A 14,522-nucleotide genomic window follows, 5' to 3' on the forward strand; every position below is an offset into this window, starting at 1 on the left:
GAAAACCATAACTTTAGTAAAGGTATTTTTTGTTTAAACAAAATAATACATTTCCACTAAGATTTAAATAAAAAATAATTAGTTCATTATATTCTGCGATCATTATTTGATAAATACTGAAAATTTCATTAAAATTGGTAAATTTCCTGATTTTTGGTGAGTTTTTAAGTAAAGGGAGGGGTCAAAATGTTTATACATTTTGAGCATCGGCATTCATTTTGCCTGTACCTATTATAAGCCATCTCTGGTATATGATTACTATTTCCTGTTAATTTCAGTGTTATGTGACCAGTAATTTAAGAGTCTATCGGTTAAATATTTACACACACAAACATACATGAACCATTTCATTTATATAGATAAAAGTTTGTTTTTCAACATTTTCCATTTTCAAAACTCCGTTTTATGTTGTCTTACTACTTGGTGACCCTTCTATTCTCACAATGTTTCATTTATTTCGATTTTATATTCATGCTAAAACAATAACTTTATACCCAAATTATATGAAATGTCAGTGTGGTTCTTGGCTATACTCAAAGACGCACTCAGCATCCAAAAATAGGCTCTCCCAAGGCCAGGAACCACACTACAAACTTTAAAAAATAAATGAGAGAGATTGTTCAGAAAATTTTGAAAATATAAATCTTTATTTTTTTTTTTTATTCATGGCTGAAATTTGATCATAAATTGAAATATGTTTTGACTGTATATTTAACAATTCCATGGGTGGAATTTTTCGGGTGGCATCCTGAAATTATTGATGCAATCCAAACATATTTTGTAAAAATAAACTTCAATCTATGCCTGATTTGTCCACCAAGTTTCAATCATGAATGTCCAACAGTGCTTTATTAACATTCATTATTGAGTGTACCTGAATATGATGTGTAAAACATTCAACAACTTTTAAAAAATCCTTCTTCAGGCATTGCCCTGATTTTGGCTGTGACGGCTCTCTTCAATTCATAAAGAATCTGTGAATTGTGTTGATAAACATTATCTTTGAGATAACCTCACAGATTAAAATGGGGAGGGTTAAGATTCGGTGAATGTGAAGTCCATTCAGGACCACACCTCTACTGATAAGACCATCATCAAAATGTTTAGTATGGACCCTACGGCAGTAAGTATCAATTAAGTTGCTAGTGTGAATTTTGATGAAGGTTCCTCTTAGTGCATGCCAGGATAACCCAGATCTGTAAAACAAAACCATTCTCAGTGTGGAACGAAAGATTGGGGACAAGACAGGGGCAAGATATCAAACTCTGTAGCCAAAACATAGTCAAATGATATGAGGATATGACAAACATCACGTTTTCAAGTGAGAGAAACAAAGATTTTCAGCTTAGTCTCTCTGTTGGAAGCATGCAAATAGGATGCGCTAATAATGTAGAGAAATGATGATCCGAGCGAGTGTTACTTTCATGTCTGTTTACCTGTACGTCACTCATTTCGATAGATAGAAAGTTAGCGCCAGTATTGAATTATGATCGCATATGGATCAAGGGAGATAACTCTGCATAATAGTGTTATTTTGAATTGTCGTCTGTCTCTTCCATTCGTGTTTACGCTTTCAGTTTTTGTTCTGAGTTTCATTCTGTATACTCGAGAATAAAGTCTTTTTGTCCCTTCAAATGGTTTCGTATGATATACTTTTATTTACTTGCGATCCCATCGCTGCCACCACGCCAGTAAATAAAAGTATATCACACGAAACCGTTTGAAGGGACGAAGAGACTTTATTCTCGAGCCTACAGAACTGAACTTAAAACAAAAAACTGAAAATGTAAACAAATGGAAGAGACAGACAACAATTCAAAATAGCACCGTTATGCTGAGTTATCTCCCTTGATTGATATGCGATCATAATTCAATAATGGTGTAGGTTTAAGAAGTAAACAATCAGAAGATAACTTTAGTCCGTCTCTCTTTTCGTAAGTTAATTCTCATCAATAAAATCTTAAAGAAATTCAACAAATATCGTAATTGTGTCTTTGCTGCATGAACAGTTTTGCTCGTTTTAGTTAACAGATGAGACGATCAATGGTCACACATGAAATGTGGCAAAGACAAAAAATATTTCATTATTATTATTGTTCTTGTTGTAATTAAGAGTGAGTCTTAGAGAGTCTTATTGAGTCTTATTAGAGTTTGTCGTTGTGTCTTAGAAAGAGAGATGTTGTAAGAGAGATTGTTCGTGTTATAAAGATATTCATATATATTAAATGTTTATGCTTAGAAGTGTAGAAAACGCTCTTTGAGTGTTGAGACAGTCTTCAGACAGTCTTAGTGTTCATATTGTGTATGTAAGATGTGTATGTAAAGACATTTTAAACCACATGATATACAAGACATATAATGACAATTTTCACTTTACCTTTTTGGTAGAATTACAACACAAAGACGACGTTTATAAAAACACATGATGGGTTTATTTCTTCTCCAGACCGGTCGTGGTCTTCTGAGTCAAGAATTCAAAGCTTCACATTCTAGTTTCAAAAGTGACCATCTCGCTTCTAGAGGTTCGAATGTCCATGTCTGGACTGTCCTCTGTTGTCCTCAGACTCTCTCTGACTCTCTCCAGTTTCTCCTCCAGTTTATCCTAAGTTTCTAACTATATCTAGAACTTCCCATTTTCCATGACGTCATACACATGTTAAAACATGTATTTTCTTTCACGTGTTCTGGACATGCGTGTCCAAAACTTTTTCCTTTGTTTACAAAAGGAATTTTAACCTATATTTCCAGTAACCTATTTTTTCCAATATGTTAAAAACATGTTTATTAAATTATCTTGTATAGTTGCATTCCTCAATTGAATTTTTCATAACAGAATTGACAATGCACATTCTTTTCTTGAAACTATTTTATCTCTAAGCTAAACAATGGTTTGTTTTACATTCCATTTTCTAATTCTCTCTCGTAATCTATTTCTAAACCTAATTTACGAGGTTCGAATTTTGTCTATTCTATTTCATTTTCATTTTAACTAAATCTCTCTATTTTTATACTTACATGAAAAGGGGGCAGCCCTTATCATGTAACAATAATTGACAATGAAGAGAACAAAAAGACCAGCACATATGAACATGCATATATTTAAAGACATTTATTTTATTTAGTCTATTGATCACTTGTTGAAAACATAACATTTGTATATCATTGAATGCTGTTGGGCATCAAATGTTTGAAACTTGATGGACAAGTCAGACATAAACTGAAGTTTATTCATACCAAATATAGTTGTGGATTTTATTAACAATTCCATGGGGATATAAGAATTAGTGTGTAGTTTTGATTTTACAGAACATGATTGAGTTTTACAAAAGGAAAGGGAAAAAAACAATATCAATGTTTGGTGCATTTTGGATCAGAAAATTAGATCCAAGTTATAAATAATTTTGAGTTTTTGTAGGTTTCTGGAATGGGTATTTTTTTTTATAGTTGTCTTATAATTTATGACAACTATAAACAAAAAATACCCATTCCAGAACGAGTAAGATTAATTCCTCGAACAGAATATCTTTGCACCACTTTTATGCCCCTTTATGTTTCAGTTACATATCAAATATAAAAAAATCCTCCTTAAAGTTTGCTTTCCATCTGTCCAACAGCTCGAGATGTGAGTAAGTCCTGAATTTCCTCATTCGTATAATCAAGTTCTTTCAAGATTTCTAGCGTGTGTTCACCAACTTCTGGGTCCGGTCTCACACTATTGATGGCCGGCGTTCTGGACAAAGTTGGGCTGGGTGTTGGCTCATATCCTGACTCTCCTCTCATAAATGTTTGGTTACTTTGGTTGTGGGGTAAAGCGGCAGCTTCTTCCAGACTAAGCACAGCATTAACGCAGGCATCAACATTTTGGAATTTCTCAGTCCAGTATTTTTGGTCTTTGGATTTAAATATTTCCGTTAATTTATCTCGAAGCGTGTCTTGGTCACCAGCTTGTGGAAAGTCTTTTTCATCAAGATCCAAGGCTGTAAATAAACAAATAATTAGTAAGAATTTTTACGATTTTTGAAGCACACCAGTTCTGCTGTAAAGAAAGGTTATGTCAAATAAAATATTAATAAGACAAAAACTCTGGAGTTTTTCTAAGACAGAAATTTTTTAGCTTAAATATTTCTACTATAAGACATGACTAGATTTGCCCAGCAATGAAAGTGAACCATAGTTCAAATTTATTCAGATCCTAAGATCGATTGTTTGGGGTTTTTTTTTTTTTATGGCATATCAACCTTTTACAGATTATTTATTGCTGAATCAAGTAATTTTAGAAAAAGTTGCTATGCTTTAAGTCCTTTATAGTTTCAAATATTTATTCATAGTGTTTGGTTTGTTTGTTTTGTGGAGAAATATTGTTGTGTTTGTTTTTGTATTTAACTCTGTAGAACATGATTGATTTTTGCAAAAGGAAAGGAAAAAAAAACAATAACATTAATGTTTGGTGCGTTTTTGGGTCAGAAAATCAGATTCTAATACCCAAGTTATGGCTAATTTTGAGTCTCTGTGGCAAATTATAAGATAACTATAAAAAAAAAATTCCCTTCTCAGAACGAGTAAGATTAATTCCCCAAACAGACTACTTTTGCACCACTTTTATGCTTCATTATAAACATTAAAATCCAGATATAATGATACTAAACCTTATATGAAGAATCCTTATGAAACATTCCATCCTATATCATCCAACCTTGACACTGCCACTCTCTACATTTTATTTATCTTTTTTTTTTTTTTGTCATGGACAACCAATAAAATTTGACTCAAAATTAATATAAATCTACAATTTTAGCTAGATGGAAATAGGAGAACCCAAAATAAGAAATTTGGCATTGCAATTGTCTATTTTAAACAATTTTAGAAAATCATTTTAAATCAAAAACCATCCATTTAGGCTGAGAAATCCAAAAATCATGGTTAGAAAGTCAAAAACTGAAGGGAAACACCCAATTTTTACCCATTTGTCTGTTGTTGCAGCATTTTTCAAAAGAAAGAATGGACCAACAATATAGAGCCTGTAAATTCATAACTGTGATGCTTTACAAGAAATATCTTTTAGATTTTTTTTTTTTTTTAATGACATAGGATGACACTTTTATAAAATCCAAAAATCATCTCTTGGCATTTGTGATATTCTTACCATATTTATACTTGAATGTAAAGGGTAGAACGATAAAATTGTCACCCTAAAGAAAACAACGCTACAGCTTTATTTTAAAACATTTATTGAAAAATCAATTCAGGTAAATTGATTATGTAGCAGAGCTGACATCTATTCAAGATAGCTGCCTTCATACGCAATCACAACCTCGATAGAGGTCTGGAGCCAGGAGGTCTGATACTATAAAAGACACGTTTTTTTTAAACATGGAAACCAGAGGTAGATCTGATATAAATGTATGAAACCAATCCTAGTCAGCCATAGAATATCGATATATTATACGATGAAGAGGTATGTTGGATGATTTATTACATTTTGTTTTTATCTTAACTGAGACCACCGAGTGGTCGGAAGATCCCAGTGGAGATGAACATAGTTTGGAGCAAGTTGTGAGAAAAAGGTCTAGGAGACTTGCATACTGACCGTCAGTGTTAGGCACATAAGTGGCTTCATGAACAATCTGAGTTAGGTCATAAGCCATGGAGAAATCGTGACAGAACCTCCCCTCATCATCTGTTTTGTTTGAGTGGGCTAACCATTCCACATTATGAACATTGAAGTCTCCAATAAAGTGAATGCAACCTTTCTCACTGAACCTCTTTTCTAATATGATAAACAAAGAACATTGACTCTTATTTACAACTTTTAATAAAATGTAATTTATTTATTTGAGTGGAGAAGTTTGGATTAGGAATTCTCTGATCCTTGTAATGTACGGCTCTTAAATTAATGACCCTAGCTCCTTCAATATCCAAACATAATGAATTCCTACTTATTTTTAAAAGAACTCTAAAAATATTCATGAACATTTAATGTTCTTCCTATTGCTGTTAACTTCCATTTTAAACATATATAAATTATATATTTTGCGAATATATGCCTTCTGAACTCATTATTATGTTTAGTTTACCGTATAACATGTCACTCGTTTTCTCACATCTAAGGATAAACCTAAAAATCTTTTTCACTGAAAATATTTCTTTGAAACCGGCCCATCCCAAAATACACTGTCCAAATTAAACCCCCTAAAGGAACCTTTCAAAAACCGAGCATTCACCAAATAAGGAAATTCCAAAATTCCTAATACGTTAAAGGTCTATTTTACATACTTGTATGTGTTGGATGGGACATTCTACCCTATATCATCCATCCACCCCTCTCCAAATTTTTTTCATGGACATCCAATAAAATTTGGTTCAAAATTAATATAAATCTGCAATTTTAGCTAGACTGAAGTAGGGGAACCGAATTTTAAAAATGGACGAAATTTGTTCAAAAATAAGAAATTTTTTTTTGTTGTTGCAGACCATCTACTAGTTGGCCAGTTGTATACAAATCCCATGAATGATAGGAGCCTTCTATCATGTCTGAAAGTGACATAATGTTCAATGAGTGAGATCGGATATGCGCCGCTATACAACTCATGCTCTCTACAGATCCACGTTATGACAACAGGACCATTGCCAACACCATCAAAATGCAAATCCGGACAGTTCAATGCTTGAGGGTGGGCCGAGGGTGATGAAAACAAAGTTTCCGGCCTCAGTTATGGTTTTGGTGTGGTTTCAAGTGAAGGCCGCATCATGCCACCTCACATCTTCGAAGTTGGCTTCAAAGTCAACACCAAAGTGTACCTGGATGTGATAAAGACTGTGGTGATCCTCTGGTGCAATCAGCTGGCAGACCCTGGGTGTTGCAGCAGGACTCGAGTGCTAGCCCACAAGTCCAAAGAGACCCAGGCTTTGGCTTCAAAATGACTGCTATGACTTTGTACCCTTCTCTCACTGGCATCCCCCTCCTCCTCCAACTTGAACCCGTTGGACTACTTTGTTTGGTCATACGTCGAGACCATCACCAACCTGACTTTCTACCACACCAAAGCCAGACTGATCACTGCCCTCTGGCAAGTATTTGCCGAACTTCCACCGGCATTTGTAAAAAAAAGGCATGCTTCCACCGGCACTTGTTTGCTTCCAACATAATAGATGTACTGAGACTAAAGTCGCCCCCAGGACTGCCAGCAACCACTGTAAAAGAGTAATGAAGAACGTGAGAGAGTTGTATACTCAGTCCATCAAATCCAAAGGAGCTGATTCCCACCAATTTTGGCAAATAACAAGCAGGGTCCTGAATAGAGGTGTGTGCTCTATCCCAAGCATCATCAATGGACCTGAGGTAATCTCGTCAGCATTTGGCAAAGTCAAACACTATGCCAAAAACTTTGTAGCTAATTCTACCCTATGTGATCAAGATCACCAATCTCCTGTATTTCTTCCTGTGTCTGAAAACACACTATGCGACATACAAATATCTGTGCATGATATTGCCAAGCTAATCAAAAACCTCAATTCCAGTAAAGCAACTGGCCCTGACATCATTCCTATTATAGTGCTCAAAAAGATTCAACCAGAATTAGCTCCCATACTTACAAAGCTGTTTAAACGTTGTCTTAAGGAGAATTGCTTCCCAACAACAACCTCATCAATATGTCCTGTATTCAAATATTCAGGTGATCGGTCATCTCCCTCTCAATACAGACCAATAAGTATCCTGTGTATCATGAGTAAGTTGCTGGAATCTGTGTTAGAGAAGTAGTCAATCACCTCAGCAAAAATAACCTCCTCAGTGACATGCAATATGGTTTCCATTCTACTAGATCTACAGCAGATGTACTAACAGTTATATCTCATAGGATTAGTGAATCTCCCAATGGGGGCTTCCTTTCTAGGGCAATTGCTCTTGACATATCAAAGGCCTTTGATAGGGCATGGCATAAAGGTCTACTTCACAAAATTTCCAGCTACGGTATAGCTGGAAATGTCTTTTCAATTATTAAATCATTTCTCTCTGATAGGTTCATAAGAGTAGTGGTTGATGGGCAGAAATCAGCTCATAGTATTAATGCTGGAGTCCCTCAGGGGTCCATTCTGGGCCTAACTATCTTCCTGCTCTACATCAATGATCTCCCAAATCACATCCTAAGATCATTTGTAGACATTTATGCTGATGACACTACCATCTATGGCAACAATTCAAAGGCCGTAAACGACCAAGTTCTCTCTGATTCTCTCTCCTCTGATCTTGATCATGTGATGCAATGGAGAAAGAAGTGGCTGGTTAATTTTAATGCATCTAAAACCAACCTTCTATCTTTACATCATCAATACTCTGATCCCCGTCTGGCATCAATTGAAATGTATGGCTCTCATCTTGGGAAGGCTCCATTTTTTGACAAGCTTCTAGGTTTGACCTTTACTCCTGATCTGAGATGGAGCACGTACATCAAATCTGTTGACAAGGCTGCTGGAAAAATAGTGGGATTTTTCTACCACTCCAGTAGATATCTCACTGCTGATGCAATTCTCTACCTGTATAAAAGCCAAATAAGTCCAAGAGTGGAGTATTGTTGCCACATCTGCGCAGGAGCTGCTAGAATTTCCACTACCAACAATTACTACAACATTTTCCCATTGACTACTGTACCCTTATCCTCGAGTGGTCTCCGGGCCTTGATAAGTGGTGACTCCGTTGTAAAAAAAAAACTTGATGAGTTGGTTAATAGTGAGCAGACGACAATAACCCTTATCCCTGAGTGGCTTCCGGGCCTTGATAAGTGGTGATCACTGTGGTAAAAAAAAAAAAAAGAAGAGATTGAAGCAGTTTGTGTGTGTCGCACTTTGTAAGTTGACATGCCAGCGGGCTCAAAGTCTAACAGAGGGGCACTAAGGATGCCGGTCTGTGGATTTTGAAACTCAAGATAAGAACAGTAGTCTGAATAATAACAAATAACTTCCAATATTTGTGAAATTTTAACAATAAATAATCAATTAATAAATATTCTGTAAATTTTGATTTCTTTTGGGGCATTTTAAAGGTTTTTTTAGGAAGCATAATATGGATACAAACTTGTGTTAAAACTGGTTTATTGAAGAAAAATCTGACTTTTTTTAAGAATCGAAGTGGCTCCCAGAAAGACCATTTCAAATAAATTCAGAAATTTCTTAAATTGGTCCAACATAGAATTATTTGTGTTTACGATGTGTCCACAAACAAGTTTAGTCATTTCATTTTGAACGCTGAGGTATAAACATCAGCCGTTACAAAACCAATGATGATGACGATGATGGTGATCAACATAAGCATCATGATCATCAATTGTCAGCATAAACTAAAAAAGGCCTTAATTTTTACAAATATTCATCTTAATATTATATATTTTATTAAACCCACACGTATTATCACACTAGCATTACATGATCTAAGGAAGATAACTTCATCCTTTATATTCAGAGTTAATTCCCTTGTTATCCACAGCATTTTGGAGGAAATACTGAAGGTGAACTTTATTAAAACTAAAGCTGACTTAATAAACACTTGTTTCATTAAGACTTTTTTCCTGTATATTTCAATAATACAAATTACATGCTAAAATATTCTTCAATTCTCGGACTGAGTCATATTCGAAAAAAAAAAATTCTATTTTTATTGTCCTAATTAGCCATAGTATGGAACCCATTTCTTACTGTTTTTGTCTATCGCTTTCACCCTTTCTGATGTTTGATCTCTTCCCCCCCCCTTTATTTTTTACGATATCTACTTTTCCTCCCTCTTTCTTTCTTTCTATTAACAGTAAAAGGTAATCATTTTCCCCACGTCAGAACTTCCTATAACTCTTCTCACTTCCATCTTTCTAGACTGACAGCAAGCAACAACAAGAAAAGCGTAGTAATACTATATAAAAAAAAGTGAACAAACAGCAGAAGCAAATTAATTTTAAACTAGTCGAACCCATGGAAATTCCATGGTAGTTGAACATCTTTAAAACACATTATAAATAAAATTAATAAACAATAAAATCAAACAAATAACAACGAATTTAAAACAATTTTTTTATAAATTCCTTTTTAACCTTTTACAAAGCTAAAAAGAATTGATTAAAAAAAATTAAGATTTTCTTTTTTCAATGAAAATTCAACACACAACACATTGTTTTGTTTAATATTTTTTTCCTGAATGATATTTTTTTATTATTGAGAAAACTTGAAGCACTTACCTGCGACTCTCAGGAAGAGTGGCAGCAGAAACCTTTTGTGTGGGTGATGACTCTTTTTATATTGGTAGTTGTTACGTTTAACTTATTTGATTGGCTAACTGGATTATAAGAAGGATGGAGTGAACTGAATTTTGCTTGGGATTTCAGTTTGGGATTGGAGTTGAAGAAAATTGAATCGTTACCCTTATTACCAGACCGACAAGGTTCTACAATTTTTACCTAGTCACAGGTCGCAACAAACCATTGTTGCAAAATCCTTGTTAACCTCTACCTTTCAGTGGAGAAAGTTTCCACATTATAAATTATAAAGGAACAGATGTCAATTCACTTGCACATTTTTTTTTTTTTTAAAGAATCTATAATAAAAAAAAAAAATTACAGTTACCTCTCAACATGGCTTGTTTTAATTATAAAATAAAATAGTTAATTTGAAACCGTAAACAGACAGCCATGATTTTTATTTATTTATTTTTAATTTCTGGAGACGGAATGGTTTTAATGATTTTTAACTGATAAAGAGCAACTATAAAGGGAGGTAATTCGTTACTCATTAATTAATGCTGTGATGATGTGTTTTTGCGACACTGGACGTACAATTAATATTTAGATTTTTTTTTTTTTTTTTTTTTTTTTTCAAGTTAACTGGTTTTATAAAGTTCTATGTCCATGGTTCAGTTTTTTTTAGTTTTAAAATCTTTAATCAAATCTTAACTCTCTACAAAACTTTTTTTACCTCTAGTTGTAATAAAGATTAAAACTATTTTTGTAAAAAGTGAGTGAATTGCAATTATTCTGATCTTCATATATAATAAGATAGGAAAGATTATTCTGATCTAGAAAAAAACATGTTATATCTTTGCTAACACAGCCGCCACATATAAATTCAATATGATCAGACTATCAGCCAATATCTGATGTAGGTTTTGCTGTCTGACACCCACCAGATAAATGTCATGGTAACAATTATTGGGTGATTTTTAAACAGTATTTTGTTTTATTATTGGAATCCTTTTGAGATGAGCAATTTATTTATTTATTTATTTGCGGATTATTATCCTCATCTTCCAGTTGTTTTATAGCATTTCAGTCTATCCTGTCATGGTTTACCACCTGACGAAGGCCAGGGGAATAGTTGGTCGAAACGTTGTGAAACAAAAACTACAAGATGAAGATAATAGTCTGCAAATAAATAAATATTTTGTTTTATTTTTAAGTCATTATCGAAACTTCAAAGTGCCAATTCACAACCATTTTTCTTGTTCTTATCTAATGCTAGACACCATTTGTTTTTCGAACCGAACAAACGTTTTAAAATGAGTAAAACCACTAAAATCTTTTCCAGATAGGTAGAAGAGTAACTTCCATAGCTTTTGATAATATTTATTTGTTATATTTTTGCATTTTTCACCACTTTTGCATACCAATGTGTATTGTAAGGCAAACCCCAACTTTTAAATGTAATGTGAACAAAGATATCGTTGCACAACTCTTCACCTAGCATGCTCTTATAGGGCTCCTAATTTACAGTAGGTCCTTAGGTCTAAGTGGCAATTTGGCTTGCTTAGGATCGATATATGTAAAATTTAAAAAAAAAAAGGGTTACTCTAACCATAGTAGTAAGTTTTTGATTACATTGGCCAACACTTATCAGAAAGATACAAGGGTATTTCAATATTGTAAATCCCTCCTGAAATAGGCAATTCAGTTTGAATAACTAGTATATGCATACTTTCATACATATTTATTCTATCACTTACTCGTAAGCTATTGAATATGAACTCGTGTCAAATTATTCACCAAAAAAAAAAAAATCAATACTGTTAAAATACTGAGTCCAAGGGAAGTAATTCTTATTTTTAAACAAAACTTTTGGTTCTTCGTTATTGTAGCGAAATTCGAAAATTAAAATATTGTCTTTCAAGCGAAACCAATGATATCTACTGAATTATCAAATCACAGTAATGGACATATCCAAAACTTACGAAAAGCGATGAAGTAGGAAATTAATTATTAATGAAAGAATTATTTTAAGATAATTAGCAACCTGTATGTAACTTACGCATTAGTATTTTGGGTCCCCCGACAAAAGGAGGGTGGACCTGTAAATTCACCCTTATCGGTTCGTCCGTTTGTCTGTCCGCACTTTTCTCAATAACTATGCCTTGGAATTTTTGGAAATTTTGCACAAACATTAAACATGATATGAGTAAAAAAATAACAGAACGGATTTTCCGGGAAAAATCTAGTTGCCCTGCTAGTGGTGCCTTTCGGGTTAAAATGGCTAAAATTGACACTTTTGTGCTTATTAAAAAGAATTGATGCCTTAGATTTTTATAAAACTTTCTGAAAAGTTGTAACTAACTGATTTCTATATAATTTTCTTTGTCTGTACTTCGTGATAACTCTTGGGTGTGCCCCAGGTGCTTTTTAGGGCTAATAAAAACACTCCAGTTTTTGGACTATTTTACCGTATTTGTCCAAAATTTTCTGTGTATGTCTATTTAGCAGTTTAGCATGGTGCTTAACTCAAATTTACATATGTTAAGGCGTTGGGGACTTTTGGGGCTATATGGGTGGCTAAATGGGGGGGCCCAAATGATGGACTTAGTCATTTTTTTTTTTTTTTTTTTTTTTGCATGGTGTAGAACTCAAATTTACATATGTTAAGGCCTAAAACTTCACCGTTTGTTCATTTTCACCAGGATTTGATGTCCCTTGGGGACTTTTGGGGCTAAATGAGGTGGGGGGAGGGGAAAATGCTGAACTTAGTCATTTTTTTTATGCCTCGTTCACTGTGCACTCACGGGGGACGATGCATGCTTCACTTGTTTTATTTATTATTAATCGATTATTTAATAAAATCAAAAATGCAATAGCAGCAAATACTAAAATAAAATATTTTAAATTATACTTAAAGAAATAAATTAATTATTAAATTAAATACTCCGTAATGCATTTCAGTTATTAATAAGTCGACTATTTCATTCTTCCATTATTATTTTAAGAATAAAAAAAAGATTGAATGACTTTATTTGAAAGGGATTTTGAAGCATTTAGCTTCAAAATCCTTTTCAAATAAAGTCACTAAACTATTGAATAGAAAGTCATTTCTGGCTTTAAAATTCTTAGCAAATCCTCATTTAATTGAATGTTTGAGAAACTAGTTATTCATTTTTAATACTAATTTTATGAATAAACATTTAAAAACTTTACTTTAACATAAGTTGCTATTGTTTATAATAATTTGGTTCAATTAATAAGTCAATTACAAAACAATATGGTAATAATTAAATTTAACTTTCAAAATGCTATTTAAAAAATGATTTGGTAAAAATTAAATAGGGTAGTCACAAAAAAGAAAGTAGGAAAAGTGAAAAACAACACGTAGATATAAATAGTTTAATATATAAATCCAATTCTTTCCTAATCTTATATATAAATGTAGATATTATCTGTCCATTAGTCACAATTTTTTTTCCAACATAATAAATACATTGTAGAATGTGACTCATTTCAAAATATCAGAGGTATTACCTACTTTTCGAAAGTTAGAATATTGTGTTTCTATAATTTTTGTGATAATGCTTGATAATTTGTATCATTTGGACTACTGTTCTCATCTTGAGTGTTATTTTCACAACATTTAGGCTAACCTTTTACCTTCTTCATATGTATTTTGTCATACTGAATAATTTTTCTATCGACTTGTAAATCTATACAGATTTTTTAATGGAACTCTTTATTTAATTCACGGCGAGTAGAATAGTCTTGTTCTGTCGGTCATGACCAGGTAGAATGTACAATTGTATTTTTAGCATCACCCACACTGATGATTGAATCTTCAACTTCTAGAAGAGTGTCACTTAGAACTGAACAGGTCTGTGGCATAACGGATAAAGTATTTAGTAAAATTCAGTTGTAAGTAACACTCTTCTGGAGGTTACAAGCTCAATCCTTAGAATACAATTGCAAATTACTTAGGACCTCTATCTGATCATGGCTGACAGAACATGAGCATACTTTCCTTGTGGATTAAATAAAAGGTTCCATTCAAAATTCTGTGCAGATTCCCCAAGTATGACAGAAAGACTTTTGGGTTTGACAAGATACATCTGAAGAATATCGAAACATTGTTAGGATAACATTCAGGATAAGAAAAATAGTCAGAATAATCTAAATAATAGAAATTATCAATCCTCATCTCAAAAATTCAGAAACATGATCTTCTAAATTTCTGAAGTAGGTAAGATATCTGGTATTCTGATATGAGACAAGTTTTGCAAGATGGGAACAGTTGTCTGAAAA

At 33.2% G+C, this 14,522-nt stretch overlaps 1 protein-coding gene across 2 annotated transcripts in view; it reads right to left on the reverse strand.

The window, feature by feature from the left end:
- Positions 1-3,082: 3,082 nt before the first annotated feature.
- LOC145268226 (alpha-methylacyl-CoA racemase-like) overlaps positions 3,083-14,522 on the reverse strand; it is a 48,622-nt gene continuing 37,182 nt past the window's right edge. For both annotated transcript variants that reach the window (XM_080123538.1, XM_080123547.1), the window contains exon 7: positions 3,083-3,977. In XM_080123538.1, the coding sequence (XP_079979664.1) occupies positions 3,586-3,977 (392 nt within the window). In that variant the 3' untranslated portion in view covers positions 3,083-3,585. The remainder of the gene's footprint in view (positions 3,978-14,522) is intronic.

This window comes from Euprymna scolopes, chromosome 4 (assembly GCF_053919585.1).
Source record: "Euprymna scolopes isolate OS-2025 chromosome 4, ASM5391958v1, whole genome shotgun sequence".
NCBI classification, from domain to species: Eukaryota; Metazoa; Mollusca; class Cephalopoda; order Sepiida; family Sepiolidae; genus Euprymna; species Euprymna scolopes.